This window comes from Neomonachus schauinslandi, chromosome 11 (genome assembly GCF_002201575.2).
Source record: "Neomonachus schauinslandi chromosome 11, ASM220157v2, whole genome shotgun sequence".
NCBI lineage: Eukaryota > Metazoa > Chordata > Mammalia > Carnivora > Phocidae > Neomonachus > Neomonachus schauinslandi.
In genome coordinates this window covers 72,111,369-72,126,254 of record NC_058413.1, presented here as the reverse complement: position 1 = coordinate 72,126,254, position 14,886 = coordinate 72,111,369, and the positions used below count along the sequence as shown (strand labels likewise).

The window sequence follows — 14,886 nt, the reverse complement described above, 5'->3', positions numbered from 1 at the left end:
ATTGAGAGGAGAGCACGAGTGAAGGGAGGGGCAGAGGGAGAGGGAGAAGCAGACTCCCTGCTGAGCAGGGAGCCCGACGTGGGGCTCCATCCCAGGACCCTGAGATCATGAACCTGAGCCAAAGGCAGATGCTTAACCGACTGAGCCATCCAGGCACCTCTATTTAACCTTTTATTAGAGGTTTAAAACCTTACCAGTTTTCTAAGAACAGTTTTAACTGTCATCTTTCTCTGCGCTTGACTTGCTCACCCTAATTTAGAGACTTAAACATTTCTGATTATAAAAATAAATTTTGACAGTAATTTGTCTAGGTCTCAATAATCCTTTAATTTTAGTAAACAAATATTTGAAATTTTTTATGTACCGCTTTTTCAAATAATCTTTTTCTAGGCATAGTTCCTCACATAGTAAGTGCTCAATAAGCACAATCCCAGATTAGTATAGTGCTTTTTAGTCATTCAGATAATGATTCATAGTTGCATCTAATTATCACCGTGGGACACTGATAGTCATAGACTTGCCATCTCATGTTAAATGTGATGTATTCTGTCCTATCTTTTTGCACAGCTATACTCTGTGTTCATAGGTTTGGCTTAGCAAGCTGATGGGATAGAGTCATATGCGCTTGTCTTAAGTATTGCTGAAATTCTTTCAGTATCAAGTTTATGAATTTTCCTATATGCAAATGACTAATCATTTTGTCCAACAAAATTGATTCACACAAATGAGTAGTCCATTGTCTCATTGCTTATAAGACAACGTAATTTTTGTTAAACTTAAATATTTAATCCTGTACATTTTCCCCCCACAGCTTGGACCAATCAGCCTTGTGTTTATAGGAATTATTTCTGTTCACTGTATGCACATTTTGGTACGGTGCAGTCACTTTCTGTGTCAGAGGTAAATGAGGATTTGTTAAGTGTATTCTATTTATTTTAAAGCTGTGTATTTATTTAAAGTATCAGATAGTCTTAACTGTGCTTTGCAACTAAGAATCGTATTTCCTCTAATCTGTTATGTAGATAAGTCTAAAATAATGAATATGGAAAAAGATAATATTTCCTGTGATTGAAATCTGGTCAGAATATATTTACTTTTTAAAAAAATATAGCCCTGTTAGTGAAATGGGATGGTTTCTTTCCATGTAAATTAAAAAAAAATCAGGAAAGACATGGGGGGAAATGGAAGCCACAACGCTACTTTTAGTTAAAGAGTGATGGTCTTCAATTTGTTAGGAATTCATTTTAGGGTATGGTGCCTTTGGTGTTCTTTGCTGATATGTGGGTTGGTAAATAGTAAAATAATCTTCTTTATTCTTTGTTTTTTCATAAAATGTTTCTACTGCACAATGGATATTTAAAAAATAAATATTGCCTATTCTAGTAAACTGATAGTCTATCTTAACTCTTTTTGTTATTGTTGTTAAATGTTCTTAAAACTTTGGGCAAGTCATTTATGATCTTTAAATAACAATGATACTTGAAAAAAAAAGTGGGAAAGAGAACAAGGGGAAATAATGCCTATCTCATGAGGCTGAGTATTGGGTAAGATAGTTTACGTGTAAATATGTTGTAAAGCCTGTGCAGATGTATAAAATAATGCCCTTCTAAGAATAAATAATTTAGGCATGAACAATGTAGTTGATGTTTTCCAGTAATTGAAATATTTACATATTTAAATCAGCGAAGCACAAATATTACATTATATGACTTCTACAAATATATAAATTTTAACAGCAGATAAAAAGTAATACATTGGTAAAAATAACAGATTTAAAATTTCATGAGACATAGAGCATGCAGATCTTGAAATTTCAAAAACTCTTCTGTTGGTGCATAGCCTTGTATTTTAATTCCTATTTATTTGATGTTCTTTTCAAGGGTTGGATTTATGGACCAACTTCAAATTTTCCTTTTTCATATGCATGTATGTTCTTAAATTACAGGTTTAAAAAGTCGACATTAGGTTATAGTGACACTGTGAGTTTTGCTATGGAAGTAAGTCCTTGGAGCTGTCTTCAGAAGCAAGCAGCGTGGGGACGGTAAGCACTTGCTATGTTATTAATATCTGGCTACAGAAGTCACATACTTTTTAAGTATTTTAATTTGACAAGATACATGAGTAGAAGTATAATAAAGCTGGGGGAATAAACATAATCTTCAGAGTTACACAGACTTGGGTTCAAATCTCAGCTCTACCATTTTTCAGTTTTATGACCTGAGTCAATTGATTTATCATTTTGTTTTAGTTTTCCCACCATCAGATGAGTTTATGGTGATACTTACTTCACAGGATTACTATAATAGTTTAAATAAAATGATATTTATAAAGCATCTGGCTAACCTATGACATAATCATGTTAATATTTTTTTAAGGAAAGGAGAAAAAGCAAGAAAAATGTTGCAATCTCATTATTTTAGATAAAATTGTGGTGTTTAGCTACATGCTCATAGGATATATGAAGTGTGTATTTTAGCACAATAGTAATTATACTATCTTATTGTTTAAATGTAACTTTATCATTGGTAGACATAGCAGATCAAAGCCAGATGAATACAGGACTGGAAAAATAAGCATAGGTAGTCAACAAAATGCTCCCTATGGTACAAGTGATACGTGAAATGGAAATTAAAGGAAGAAAAAAAACAGTGCTAGTAGAGTTTATGGTTAAATAGGGCCTTCCTGGGGATTTGTAGGAAGTCAGATTTGTTTATGAGCTGCTCAGAGCTCTTGATATGCCAAGTAGAAGAAGGAAGAAATCAGCCTCATGCCCTAGGATTTGCTCCAGAACCCTATCTTCTTCCTTCTTCTCCCCCAGAGTAGAGGGAGCTTTGTCTCTAGAATGACTTGCAGGTAGATGTGGCTGGAATGATTGTTGGTAGGATACTAAAATCCAAGGTGGATGAAAAGATCTTAAGGGAATACTTAAATATAATTCATCAGAGAGAGGAAACTTGAATTCATTGCAGGGTACCAAGATTATTTACAAGGGAGATCCCTGAAGAACTATGAGAGCTATAGTTATGACAAGAATGAAGATAGGCAAGGGCCCTTCCAATTTCAAATGAGAGAAGGAAGATGTGTAGATTTGTAGACCAGGTTGTTTGATAGCTTGACATCAATAGTCAAATAAAGACTATAATTAATTAGTAGGTGCATGTTGTTGTAATCACTTATTGTTCTCCAAACAAAATAGAGAAATATGGGCTGCATATTAATAATGTAGATAGATTTATAACTTGATTCCCAAACTATGCTAATTTGAGGGGTGACATCCCCTTCCCACCTCTGTACACTATTTTATGTAGCTAGAATTTTCTTAAGTATCTCATTAAACAATAAGAACAGAGCTAAGCTACTGGAGGGGTCTTTGGTCTTATGATTTAGGGCCATGCCCCCAGTCCTCTCCCATCTCATGTTCGTATTAGTGATTCGGATAGTGGAGAACATCTCATTCCTCATATTTCCAAATGACATGAAGCCAGGAGGGCCGGAAGATACACTGGGTTAATCAGAAAAAGATCTTGAGAAGTAGGAGAGATGGGCCTAATCTAAAAGATGAAATGTTTTCATGATATCATTTTATAAGCAGATACTCAGACTGTTGAATTTCAGAAATAAGTGATAGGGAAATTTTGGCCTTTTAACTTAATGGAACATCTTTTTGCTCAGTAATAATTCTAGTGACATACTGATCACAAATGTGTGCTGTTTGTAGAAAATACATATTTTGTTTATTTCTTATTTTAAGGAAGTGAAAAGAATATAAGCTATAATTAAATGTTTTAAAATAGTCTAAAAAGAGAAAAATATATTGATATATCAGCAGCTCTTATTGATACTTATTTGTGGGTATCTCTTTTCAGGACTGTGGTTGACTTTTTTCTGGTGATAACACAGCTGGGATTCTGTAGTGTTTACATTGTCTTCTTAGCTGAAAATGTAAAACAAGTAAGTATTTTTCTCCAGTTATTGAGGTCAGTTTCTTCCACGTCCATAGTTATGGCATCATATCTCCTCTGAGTAAGCCATGGTTGAACATGGAAATGTGTTCCTTTCATAAAGCATGTTACTTTGTAAATTTTCCTTTAGTCTTCTGTTTTGTAAGTTGGATTTTCTGCTACTGTTGTTGATTTTACTTTTTTTGCCATTATATATCAATAATGTTTTTCTGTCAGATCTGAACTGGACATAATTTAACTGACTCTTAGATACTTGAAATTTAGGTCTCAAAGCAGAAACACAGATGTTTGGGGAGTATATTTTTAAATTGATTTTTCATAAATAAATATAGAAGCCTTTAGCCAGCAACCTAAAAAGTGAAGTAAAAAGTGGGTATTACTAAAATCCAGTAACTATTGCTATTGCCTAAAAGATACTGTGTCCAAAAATGTGCAGTATTCTGTAATTCTCTCCATCCTTTTAGGGTTTGCTTTAAAAGGAAGTGGTTTGCAGTCTTGGTAGAGACTGTCAATTTGAACAAACATGCAAAGCACTGAAATAAAAAATCTCCCCTATCAAAACAATGCCAAAACACATTTCTTTATGCGCTCTAGCTTGTAACTAGTACATTACACCCTGTTCTTCTTTAATCATTACTTTAATCAATAACGTTTATTAACTATGCACATGTGCATGGTGCAATAGTAGACGTTTTACATAGTAATATATAGTACTTGTAGGTATTTTAATGCAAAATGATGATGTGAATATGTTTTCTAAAGAATCTAAATGTAAATATATAAGTATATATTTGGCTCACTTTTTCAAGTATAAAGTATGCTTCATTTACATTTAGACCAGGAATGGCAAACTTTTTCTGGAAAGGGCCAGATAATAAATATTTTCAGTTTTGCAGGCCATATGGTCTTCTCAACTTAGCCATAGACAATAATATATAAACATACATGGTAATATCCCAATAAAGTTATATTTGCAAAATTAAGTGGTAGGCTGGATTTGGTGTATGGGCCATAATTTGCTAAAGCCCCTAGCTTAGATTTTTAATGTTGGAAAGGCTCATTGAGTCAACCCTTCTTTATAAATAAGAGAGTTGATGCTTTCATTAGCATTGCTTGTTATAGATGATGTGCTTTTGATTTATAAGTATTTAATTCCACAAGTTGCATATTCTTTGGACTATTAACTCAGTCAAGAGGCTATCTGTTGTTAAGAACTGATAAGACACAGCACTTTACCAGTCATTTACATAGAAGACAGTGGAAATGATCCTTTTTTAGGATTGTACAGCTTGGTAGTAATGTATCTTTTCTAATATCTCCTAAGAGAGCTACCAAAAAGCTTGATTTGAATTTATGGATAATGCTAATATTGCCTTACAACGTTACATTAATAAAGTATGACATTTTTCATTTAGTCTTTACAACTTCTTCGTAATGTACAACGCTCATTTTTTGAATGTGTAAATTGACTCTCACAAAGCATGAGCAGTGTGCCCTAAGTCATGTGAATTAAGCTGAGACCTAAGTCTGTGACCCAGCTGCCACCCAGTATATTAACTGCTCATCGTTGGACAGGAGCTTGTCTGATTTTAGCTGTGTGTGTGCATGTGATGTAATAGATGTCTATAAGCTTAGGGTTGGTGACTTTTTCCTGCAAAATGTTATCAGTTTCTTCCAAAGTAGATTGGAAGAATGTAACTTATTTGCACATATTCTAAGAAAACCAGGTAGAAAAGGTGGCTTTCTGGGAAGTAAGGAGAATGCCTGCTGTAGATAGAAGGACAAAAGTCCTTTTGAGGTATAAAAAGCAACATGGAAAAAGATACTCAGACTTGAGAAAAGTTGAAAGCAATAGTGAGCACCTCGCCTTGGCAGAGCAGACAGATGGTCACTGAAACAGCAGTGTCAGAGATGTTCACTGCCACATTTTAGAGCAGACTCCAGCAGTAGACGCACTGCTTGATTATGCCTTACCAATTACTGCTACTGTTAGAGTTAAAAACTCTAAGTTTATTACTGCATTAATCTACATAAAATCAAAGGTGCAATATTTTATCAAATCAAAGAAGTCAGGGTTTAGTTACCATACAGATGTGTGAACCTCCTGCTCTATAACTGCCACAGGGCTGTTCTTGGTCCCATTAGGTCATTGTGAGCATTAGGCAGGGGGAAAGGGGTGGGTAGTGTCTCCAAGGATTCTAGCCCATCGTGGTTATAGTAGTTCCTCTCTGTTCTTACTCTAAGATACTCTAGAAAATTTCAGGTGGATAAAACAGTATATATGGGCATGAAGAGTGGGGAAGGAATATTACATTAACAGAAAAAAATATATAACGATACCTAAGACTATGGACTTTAGAGATAGAAGATCCAAATTCAAGTCCCTACTCTCTCCATTTTAAGTCACACATTGGACAAGATCTCCTGATCCCTGGTCAAACCTCAGTTTCCTTATTTGTAAAATGGGAATAGCAACAAAATCTCCCATTGTTCCTCCTAAACTTATCCTGAGGCTCAGCTGACAAGAGGTTTGTGAAACCCTTTGCAAAAAGTAAAGTAGTATACAAATATAGGGTGTTAAGGCTTTAATTCTGCATTTATTTTAGCTTTGCTGAAGAACATAATCTACCTTTGGAATTTTAACCATTAGATTACTGAATCATTGAAAACTAATAAGTAGTAGATGTTAGTAAATTTAAGCTTTAAATGGAAACAACTGAATTTAGTAATTTTATTTTATAATATTTATTTCAGTGTTTTGCATTTTGGTAAACATGTGAGATCATAGGAAGTCCTATTAGATAGCCAATATCTGTCTCTAGAGGGCACCAAAGGACTCAAATGTTTACCTGAATCTTGCTCTGGGTATGTATCTACACTTTATTTTATTTTTTAATCCTGACAATTTTTATAACCATATTTCTGCCAAAGAATACTAAATTATTATGAGATATTTGTGACAGAATTAATTTCATATTCCCAACCATCTCACCATTCAAACTACCCTTTTTAAAATTGGTTATGTAACTGATTTTCTCTTGCCAGGTATCCTTGTTAGAGCTTAATTTTGATCATTACCTAATCTGCTTATTCGCGGTACTTCTTGGATACAGAAGCATTTGGCTATAAATAATTTTGTAACTGGGAAAATAAAGTCAACAAAAAAGATATACTTTTAAAAACCAAGTAATGTGAATTACCAATCTTCCTTCTATTTCAAGTTATAGAATATGAAATATAAAGTTTTGATGAGCAGTTACGAGGTAAACATGAGGTATGCATTTCTTAAATGGTTCATGGTGTGACCTGAGAGTTTGTTAGTCCAGTATGAGTTACAAGTTGCCTATCTAGCTTAAAACTAGTAGATATATTCCCTACAGTTTAAGATGATGTGTACATTTGTAGTGACACTAAACATTGCTTATCATAAATTGTAAGTATAAAATTAAAAGAAACAACTTGAATTGTTAATCATACTGTAATTTTGTTCTAAACTTCTGGTTGTGGGCCTCTTAATACTTAGTATATTTAGAAAGAGAGATGTCAGAGTAAAGGCCAGGCTGCTACTTGGCAGGGCCCCCTCCCGGATTGGAGTATTTGGTCAAGTTAGAGCATCCAGCTGTCGCAAGCTAAATTCTAGTCTCACTCCTGGGCTGGAATCTTAGAACTACCACTTACTGATTTGATATTATGTAAGTTTTTTTAACCCTCCCTAATCCTCAGTTTTCTCAACCACAAATTAAAATTAATACTACCACCAACCTCAGGGAGTTGTTTTGAGGATGAGATGAGATGTTGTGTATCACGTATTTAGTTCAGTCCTCAAAAAATGCTTCCTATTATTACTATAGGGTCTGGTTCTTAAGAATTGGTGTATTCAGAGACTTGATCATGTTATTGTGTTCAATGGGGGGGTACAGTGTTTGGGGGCAAATAGATTTTCACTAGTATTTAAATTATAATACTCTCTGCCTCTGCTTTGAATTTTTAAAAATGTTTTTAAAATCCTCTATAATTTCATTTCTATTTTAGTAAGTTGGATTATGTGATTAATTGAATAAGAGACGATTTTTAATATATGGAACCTATAAATTATTGTATCTCGAACACTGAATGTTGGTTTATAGAAGTGGCTGAATAAATTTTAAGGTAAAACTGATTTATTGAAGTTTTTTGCTCTAGCAAAAATTTATCTACATCTAACACATGGTCATGAATGAATTTAGTGGATTCTTAATAAGTATTTATTGATAGTGATGATAATTTAAAAACAGTTGTTTTATAAAACAGTTTTAAAGCTAGACTGTGATTTCTAAACTTTATTTTGACAACTGTACATTTCTAAGATGTACTTAAGAGATTGTTTCCTCCTCTGAAGAAAATAAGTCAGAGTAGGATATCCAGAGTAGAATATGGTCATTCTCGACAAGTGTGCATCCACTTTTGATTATCTCAAAATCAAATTGAACCTTTGCAGGGATCATGAGCACAAAACTTCAAAATAAATTAGTAAATTCATCCTCATAATTTTTTTTTAAGATTTTATTTATTTATTTGAGAGAGAGAATGAGAGAGAGAACATGAGAGGGGGGAGGGTCAGAGGGAGAAGCAGACTCCCCGCTGAGCAGGGAGCCCGATGCGGGACTCGATCCTGGGACTTCAGGATCATGACCTGAGCTGAAGGCAGTCGCTTAACCAACTGAGCCACCCAGGCACCCATCCTCATAATTTTCTAGTGAACTTTCTTTTTACAGTATGATAAAAGAAGTTATATTGCAAAGAAGATTATCCTATTTTATGATGTAATGTATGGTGATTAACATAACAATAAAAAATTTTTAAATTTTTCAAATACAAAAAAAAAAGATTATCCTATTTTAATTACCTTTAAATTTGATAAATATATATTTCCAGGAAGCTATAATATCTTGAAAAAATGTAAATATTTGATTTATTGTAAAGGAACTTATCATAGAGTGTATAGATAATAAATTTCTTTATATTTTTTTATTTATAAGTTGATGGAAGTTTTTTTTCCCCCCCTCTTTCTTATTCTCCTGGTAATCCTATATAGGTTCATGAAGGATTCCTGGAGAGTAAAGTGTTTCTTTTGAATAGTACCAATTCATCAAACCCTTGTGAGAGAAGAAGTATTGACCTAAGGATATATATGCTTTGCTTTCTTCCATTCATAATTCTTTTGGTCTTCATTCGTGAGCTAAAGAATCTATTTGTGCTTTCATTCCTTGCCAACATTTCCATGGCTGTCAGCCTTGTGATAATTTATCAGTATGTCATTAGGGTAAGTATAATGTGTTTTTAACTGAGTGTCATATGTTTCTTAATAAGTAAATTCTTTGTTTACTTTTGAGGTAAAAGTAATGGTATGTAAAGACCCCTACTTCATTATGTGGCACACAGGAGATAATCAGTCAGCTTTGGTCTCCTTTTGGGGGATACCGATCAGCTGGAAAGGTGTGTGACATAGAGCACAGGTTTTGTATTCAGGTCTGGTTTTAAATCTTGGTAAATATGCTTCTGGGCTTTATGACATTGCTGCAGAAGAGAGTAATACCTACCCTAGTAAGCTGTGAGATTTAGGATCATGCCTCAGCACACTGTATAACATGAAACAAAGACCTCATTAGTGTTTTGTTTACTCTTTTAAGATTTGAACCAGTCTCCACATGGGAGGATAGATATAATTTTATAATTTTCTTTACTTCTTTTTTTTTTTTTTTTTTTTTATTTTTTTTTTTTTTAAAGATTTTTTTATTTATTCATTTGAGAGAGAATGAGATAGAGAGAGCATGAGGGGGGGAGGGTCAGAGGGAGAAGCAGACTCCCTGCCGAGCAGGGAGCCCGATGCGGGACTCGATCCTGGGACTCCAGGATCATGACCTGAGCCGAAGGCAGTTGCTTAACCAACTGAGCCACCCAGGCGCCCTAATTTTCTTTACTTCTGAACCTTTATTTGCTGCCACCACCTCAGTTCACTGCCACTATCCTAGTCCATAACCTCTTTATTGGAAGTATGCAACCTCAATTGATTTCATTGTCCATTGTCTGGGGAGCCTAACAATAAAAGAAGTATTCCTAAAAAAAAAAAAATTGATGGGATTCAGGGGATCTGCAAATCCATTAAAAGTATTCGCAAGATTTAATGTTTCTGTACGTATATATGCATTCTTCTACTGAGCAGTGTATAGCTTTCATTTCTCAAAGGGGCCAATGACTCAGAAAAGGTTAAGCATCCCTGTGCTATTCTTTTCTGATCCAATCTATTTTATATATTATTGCTGCAATTGTTCTAAAATCTCCACTGCCAATTTATTACAAACTCTGTTTCATACCTGCCCCCCAAATTCCAAAACCTGTAGACGTTTTCTTATTGCACATAAGAGTAGAAGGGGACAGGCAGGAAGGTCTCATAAGGCTTTCTGTAGTTCATGACCCCTTAGATGAACATGTAAGAGTTAGTGGAGCAGAAAAGGAGGTTCCTTAGGTAGAGGGAACAGTGTGAGTCTTGACTAACAGTGTTATCAAATGACTCAAACACTTACTACCCTTTTCATTTTGACCATAGCTTGGGTTTTCCATCATGTATCACCATCATATCACACAAGTCTCCCTGTGCTTCAGATGTTCTAGACCTCTCTATTTCCCAGATTATCCATGTGCTTTCACACTTCAGTTTCTTTTTTTATCCTCTTTCCTTGGCCTTGAATTCCACTTCCAATTAGGTAAGGCAGAGAACACAGGATGGTGAGCAGAGTGGGAACCAGTCTTGGGGTGGCTGGAAGCGGTAGCCATCATGGAACCAGAGATCTTGAACAAGATGTGCATTTGTGAGTTTCCAGATAGTGAAAGTTGGAACAAGTCTATGCGTCAAGACCTAGTAATCAAAGCCAGAATCAAGGAATATGTACAAATAATAAGGGTAATAGTAACTGTCTAGGTAAAGAGTAAGACACTGCGGGGCACCTGGGTGGCTCAGTCGTTAAGCATCTGCCTTCAGCTCAGGTCATGATCCCAGGGTCCTGGGATCGAGCCCCACATCAGGCTCCCTGCTTGGCAGGAAGCCTGCTTCTCCCTCTCCCACTCCCCTGCTTGTGTTCCTGCTCTCGCTGTCTCTCTCTGTCAAATAAATAAATAAAATCTTAAAAAAAAAAAAAAAAAGAGTAAGACACTGAGACCAGGAGGAGACCTGTACTAGGAAGCAGCAGAGTTATGAGGTAAAAAGCCAAAGTCAGGAACCAGGTACCTTGGAAACTGAAAGAGCAATGAAAACAGAGTAGAAAATGGATTTCACTGGACACCATGAGCAGTGGTTGATACTATGGCTCTCAGCTCAGATTGAGTATGCTTATGTATTTCCTGTTGTGCCAGGAGCCATACCCAGAGTGAACAGCCCGGGACTTGAAGGTGGAAGCAGGTAATCAGGAGCATTTAGCCCAGATGAAATGTGCGGGCATGAGGGAAGCAGTGGTTCTTGGCAGTCAAGTCCTAACAGCTTGGCTACATTTAACATAGGATGCTTAAAGTGTTTATTGAAAGAATTATTCACTTTTATAACATACATTTGCTGTTGTGAAGCTCAGAAGTATATGATTTCGCTCTTTATTTTAAATTCTTTAAAATAAGTAAAGATACAACTTCTCTTATTTTTTCTCTCTTTCTCCAGAATATGCCAGATCCCCACAACCTTCCAATAGTGGCTGGTTGGAAAAAATACCCACTCTTTTTTGGTACTGCTGTGTTTGCTTTTGAAGGCATAGGAGTGGTAAGAATTTAGTCTTTATTATTATTTTAAAAAATTTTAAGTCAACACAAAGATTTATGTAGTCAAACTACATTTAAAAATGCATTTTTCTTTTTTGTTGCCATTTTCTTCATTGCCAGAACACTATTTGTAGTTTTGTAGGTTAGACTTGAATTATAGCTTAGTTTAGATGATTTTTAACATTTTATTATGGAAATTTTCAAGCCTAAGACAAAATCTAGAGAATAGCGTGATGAACTCTTGTGTAAGCATCACCCAGCTTCAAAAATCGACTCATGGCCAGTTTTGTTTTATCTGTATTCCATCTACTCTGCCAAGCCCAGGTTACATTCAGACAGATCCCAAACATCATATTTTATAGACTAGATGATTTGAAGTGAATTGAAATTGTTACAAAGTTACTATTACATAGAAGAATCAAATATAAATTCTCCCCTTAGATTTACACATACCATATTTGTTTTGAGAAATGATGTTATCATAAAGCTAATATCAAGAAATACAAGCACCCTGAGGATTCTAAGATCTTAAATATTTCCATTTAAGATGCTTCCAGTTTATTTAAAGCCTAGAATGTGTAGATTTAGGGAAAACAGAATATCACTCTCTGCTTTATAGCTTATGTTTCATTGTCTGATGGTTTGGTATGGGAGGGAAACCACTTAAACATATCTATATGAACTACAGATGAAATAAGACCTAGGAGACAATTTTATACTATTTTACTTGGGTTCTTGCTCTCCCTGAATCCTCCTTTAGAGAATTCTCACAAATTCTTACAGTTCCATTTATCAAACGGTTACAGACATAACTGCAGATTTTCATTTCTGTTTTTAACCAGTAAGTTCTAGTTAACTATTGGACATTTCCAGTTAAGTTGTTCCTCTAACATCTCAAGTTCGACAGCTCCGAGTCTGACATAGACTTTCTTAATCCAAAACCAGCTTCACTTTCTCATTTCCCTATTTCTTTTAGTTTTATTTTCAGTTGCTCAAGCTTGAAACATTGGAGCATTTCCTTTCACTTTGTCCCTGGTTCCCCTATTCCATTGGTAATTAAGGCATGTTTATTTTTCTTTCATATTTCCCCATAAATGAAATTACATTTAAAACACCCACAGTGGGGCACCTGGGTGGCTCAGTTGGTTAAGCGACTGCCTTCGGCTCAGGTCATGATCCTGGAGTCCCGGGATCGAGTCCCACATCGGGCTCCCTGCTGAGCAGGGAGTCTGCTTCTCCCCCTCACCCTCCCCACTCTCATGCTCTATCTCATTCTCTCTCTCAAATAAATAAATAAAATCTTAAAAAAAAATAAAATAAAATAAAAAAAATAAAACACCCACAGTGTTGCTAACCCCAGAGAGAGCCTACATAAATGTGAATTTCCTTCCTTTCCTCCTTTTCTAGCTGCACTGGCACCATTCTTAACCATAGCCTCTTATTTCAGGTCTGGATTATCTCCAGAACATCAGATGGTTCTCCCTTCTATTAACCAGTTAATATTTCCATATGGACCTCACTTACCTAAAAAGTAGAGCTATTACTGGAGTTATTGTCACATAGGGTTATTGTAAGGACTACATGAGATGCTGCCTGCAAAGCATCTAGAATAATACGTGGCAGGGGGTGGTCCAAGATGGCAGTAGGGAAAGATCCTGAACGCCCCTTCTCCCCTGGACACACTACAGCTACAGCTACATATGGAATAATTGCCTCTGAGCAGGAGCTGAAAACTAGCTGAACAGCTGCTCCACAACAAGGAACAATAGGGCCACCTCAAGACGGATAGGAGAGACAGAGATGTGGGCTCACCAAAAACTCTACCTCTGGTGCAGCAACCCAATATAGGCAGGCATCTTACAAGCCCAGAGCCTTTCCCTAGGGAGCAAGGGGTTTGTGTCCCACAGCAGGCAGCCCAGCCCTTGAGACCTGCACTGGAGAGACAAGCCTCCAATGGGGCTTCCATCCATAGGACCCAAAGGGCTGTTGGGATCTGAGAAACTCCTTTTAAAGGGCTTGCATGTGGACTCACCTGCCCCAGAACCTAGCATAGAAGCTGCAGTTTGAAAGGTGCCTAGACTCTATGTGAAGGAGATTCATTTGCTAATCTTAAAGCATCTGCTGGAGGGGTGGGGACAAGTTGGGACTTTCTCCAGGGATGGTGAGCACCATATCTGTAGTCTCCCTCTATGATGCTAGTGCAGGTGGACACTCACAAACACAGCAATCTCCCGATGGCTTGCTAACACTGGTGGGCCTGCCCTGCCCTCGGTGTTCTTCCCCTGCCTTACTAAAGCTGTGGACAAGTGTAGTCCACACAGGGGTGCCCCTTGATCACCTGGCCCTCGTGGCTAGGGGGGTTTGTGTTCCAGGGCCCCATAGGACTTTAACAATGGGAATGACAGTTCTTGGCAGCATGCCATGCTGAGGGCACTGCACAGACAACAGACTGAAATGCACCCCAAGTCAGCCAGTGAAAAAGGCCTATTTATGGTGCTGAAGCTTTAACCCGAGGGACAGGCTTCAGGTTTGCCACATATCTCAAGGCTACAGAAGCGCTCTCAGGGAACGTAGACGGGGAAATACTATCTCGTGCCCTCCTTTGGTCTTGTTACAGCTTTCTGGTACCTCCCAGAAAGGGGCTTATACAGTTATCTGAAACCTTGACTTTTACAACTGTTCCCCAAGGGGACCCTCCACATCTCCTGGTCTAGAGGCCAGCAGGGTTTACAATTATGGTCCCATAGGACTGTGTATTTCTATACTTTAAAAGCTGTTGCCTGAGGATCTGACTTCTAGTCATCCTGAAACTTGGCACTAACTGAGATCCCTACATTGGAACACTGGCAGCTCTTGGCACACCTTCAACAACTGAAATTTATCAAGAATAAATCAGGCTACTTAGATAATCACAAAGGTCCAAGAGACAACCAAGAACTAGGTCAAGGTTGAATGATAGAGTTCATCTTCTACACAAGGTCACTCCTTCAAGACTGGGAAATGTAGCTGTTTCAGCTAATACATAGAAACAAACACAGAGTCAAGAAAAATGAGGTGCAGGAATATGTTCCAAATGAAGGAATAAGACAAAACTTCAGAAAAAGACCCTAGTGAAATGGAGATAAGTAATCTACCTGATAAA

At 36.6% G+C, this 14,886-nt stretch overlaps 1 protein-coding gene across 1 annotated transcript in view; it reads left to right on the top strand.

Moving 5' to 3' along the window:
- SLC36A4 (solute carrier family 36 member 4) overlaps positions 1–14,886 on the top strand; it is a 32,276-nt gene that overhangs the window by 1,965 nt on the left and 15,425 nt on the right. The window contains exons 3-7 of the mRNA XM_021679120.1: positions 812–900; positions 1,946–2,041; positions 3,867–3,951; positions 9,037–9,264; positions 11,647–11,745. Coding sequence (XP_021534795.1) covers positions 812–900; positions 1,946–2,041; positions 3,867–3,951; positions 9,037–9,264; positions 11,647–11,745 — 597 coding nt within the window. The remainder of the gene's footprint in view (positions 1–811; positions 901–1,945; positions 2,042–3,866; positions 3,952–9,036; positions 9,265–11,646; positions 11,746–14,886) is intronic.